We start from the raw sequence: 2,925 nt of genomic DNA on the forward strand, positions 1-2,925 counted from the left end.
GGCTTTTTCAATGGTGATCCCTACGTCATTAAGGAGAATAGCCCGCCGAGCCGCCAGCCGGAGAAGCCGGAACCTTTCTGTAGAGTCGGGAGAGAGAAACGGAAGCACGCCGCGTACCCACCTAGACCGCTGCCAGAGCATGAGCAATACAAGGCCAGCTGTGCGTTTAGGGGCTGCGACACTTGCATGCATGCATGCACGGATACACGCGCCGACTGCACGTGCGAGCGCTCAACACCTAGAGCTCTTCTGCCGATGTCCGATGGTCGATGCCAAATCCTAGCTGCCATGGAACGAGCTAGGCCACGTAGCACAGTCCGTACGACCCTGCACAAAAAGCTAACGCCATGCCCAATTGCTTGCTCCTGCCTCATGCCATGGTGTCGCAGGAAGAGAGAGAGAGAGCGTACGCACTGCTGCACACACACGCAGACTCTCGCGGATGGATAATCACATGTGCTAGCGCTGAGAAAAAGAAACATGGAGAAGAAGCTCGTCCAAATCCAAACCCGGGCGGCTCGCTGACCAAGGCGTCGTCGCCTGAACCTGCGCGCGTTTGCCGACAGGTAGCCGCCACGTGGCCTGGCGCGGAGACTCGTGGAGCCCACGGCGTCGCCCATGTGTCCTGCTCTCTCGGCCCCACTCCTTCGTGTCGAGCGGCCTCCTTACTTGGCGCACGCGTGGGATACCTCGGACGCACTCCCTACACGTCGCCTCGCCGCCGTCTTCCCCGCCCTTCGCTTTTCCACTTCACCTGTATAAATATCCGCCTCCCAGTCCCAGATATTCCAACACACTCATCGTCAATCTATCTCATCAATGGAGCAGGAGGTGGTTGCGGGGATGAAGCAGAAGAAGTGCTGCCCGCTCCGGCGGTCGCGCAAGGGCTGCATGAAGGGCAAGGGCGGCCCGGACAACCAGCAGTGCCCCTTTCGCGGCGTCCGCCAGCGCACCTGGGGCAAGTGGGTCGCCGAGATCCGCGAGCCCAACCGCGGCGCCCGCCTCTGGCTCGGCACCTTCGCCACCGCGCTCGACGCCGCCCGCGCATACGACGCCGCGGCCAGGGCGCTCTACGGCGACTGCGCCCGCCTCAACCTCTCGGCGTCGCCGTCCCAGATGCAGCACCCTCCAGCGCAAGGCAGTGGCGCGAACGGTAATTCGGCGCCGGGGACGCCGTGCTGCTCCTCCAACAACTCCAACTCCAGCGCGTCGACCCCGACCGGGACTCCCACGGACATGGACTGCAGTGCCTGGATGCAGCCGTCTTACTGTTACAGCACGGCGGAGGCGCCGGAGGACTTCGAGGCGTACGTGACGCGACTGCCCAAGGCGGAGGACTTCGGACTGGAGGGGTTCCAGGAGGTGCCTCTGGAGGTGCTGGCCGAAGCCGGGGGAGGGGTCAGCATCTGGGACCTCAGCATCGCCCCTGACATGGCAGCAGCAGCCGCTTCTTCAGCTGCTGCCAGTGCCTGCACTGTCCCCCAACAGCCGCTGCAGCAACCCAGCTGCTGAGGTGCAGATCGACGTCGACATAGAAAGTAAGGAGTTGCCGTGATATATAGTGCATATACAGCATGCGGCATGCTGGTCACTGGCCGTGTTGCATGCAGCTAGCTACTTAGTTGGTAGTATCTGCTTTTTCTCCATCGTCGCAGTAGCATACTAGCATTAATATTGGTGGGCAGGTGAGCGTGCAAGTGTGTGTATGATATAATCGTGCGTGGGAGTAGGGGTAATGAAATGATCAGTCTAATGGTGTGTGCTGGCGTGCTGCTGAAGCGGTGCTATTGCAGATCATCCAAAAAACAGCAAGTAAGAGTAGCGACTTGGGGCATCTCCAAGACTCCAACACATATCATCTGGCCGACTCCATGGAATTTGCGTCCCTCAGTTAAGGCGGACTTCGATTTTCCAAACAACCGGACACACCGACATAATTGATTTTAAGGTTGAATTTTACACAACAAAAGATCCTTTAAGGAAACCTAAAAATAATTAGAAAACCATGCTCATACTCCACCCCTCACTTTGGACCCCTGCAAGCAGGAGCCACCGACATGTGCCTTGTTGACATGGTGCGTGTGCGAGCACCAGCATTCACGTCCACCGTATAAAATGAATTAAAATTTAATCTTAATTGTATAAAATAATTTAAATTTACACTACAGTATAAAATAATTTTATATTTACGCCTACTTAAAAAAACTCAAATCCATTTTATGTTTGAATATAGATCTATAAACGTGATTGTATATACATTCCATGGTCGAAAGTGCACTATATGCGTGTCCAGGATAATTAAGATGCAGTAATCCTTTGCTAAGTATGCCATGTCATCACTTTTACAGTCACTAATCTCATGATACAGTAATCCTCTGCTAAGTATGCAATGCCATCACTTTTACTGCCGCTAATCTCACTTCCGCTAATCTCACATTGATTCAAGTCCAATTCAAATTCTATTTCAAAATGAAGTCAAACAATAAAAATTCAAATTTTAAATTAAAATGTTCTAGATGTGAAAATTAATCCATAGAAAATTATGGTGGAGAATCCACATTTTCATAGAATATTTAAATACATTAAATTAATTTAAATAGTAGCAAAAACAATTATCAAATGTCTCGGTATTTTGAAAAATGCTGAACTATTTTATTTCAGGGTAATTTTTTCATGGCAGTGGGTTATTCGAAAACATTAGCACAGGAGCTATTGTCATATTTTATAAAACTAAAGAAATTAAAAGTAAAGAAAAACAGTATAAAAGAAAAAAACAAACAAAAAATTAAAATGGAGAAGAAAACCTCCCCCTTTTTCTGGGTCGTGGCGCAGCTGGCCATCGGGCCAACCAGGCCGGCCCAGCCGCCCCCTTTGACCCACCTGGCACCTAAACCCTAGCCAACCACTACCCCCCCACACCACGAA

At 51.5% G+C, this 2,925-nt stretch overlaps 1 protein-coding gene across 1 annotated transcript; it reads left to right on the forward strand.

Moving 5' to 3' along the window:
* Positions 1-876: 876 nt before the first annotated feature.
* LOC119307041 (dehydration-responsive element-binding protein 2C-like) lies at positions 877-1,776 on the forward strand. Its single transcript, XM_037583127.1, has one exon. It carries the CDS (start codon positions 892-894, stop codon positions 1,510-1,512), a length of 621 nt encoding a protein of 206 aa, XP_037439024.1. The 5' UTR covers positions 877-891; the 3' UTR covers positions 1,513-1,776.
* The last annotated feature ends 1,149 nt before the right edge of the window (positions 1,777-2,925 follow it).

The sequence above is a fragment of the Triticum dicoccoides genome, chromosome 1B (assembly GCF_002162155.2).
Source record: "Triticum dicoccoides isolate Atlit2015 ecotype Zavitan chromosome 1B, WEW_v2.0, whole genome shotgun sequence".
Classification (NCBI taxonomy): Eukaryota; Viridiplantae; Streptophyta; class Magnoliopsida; order Poales; family Poaceae; genus Triticum; species Triticum dicoccoides.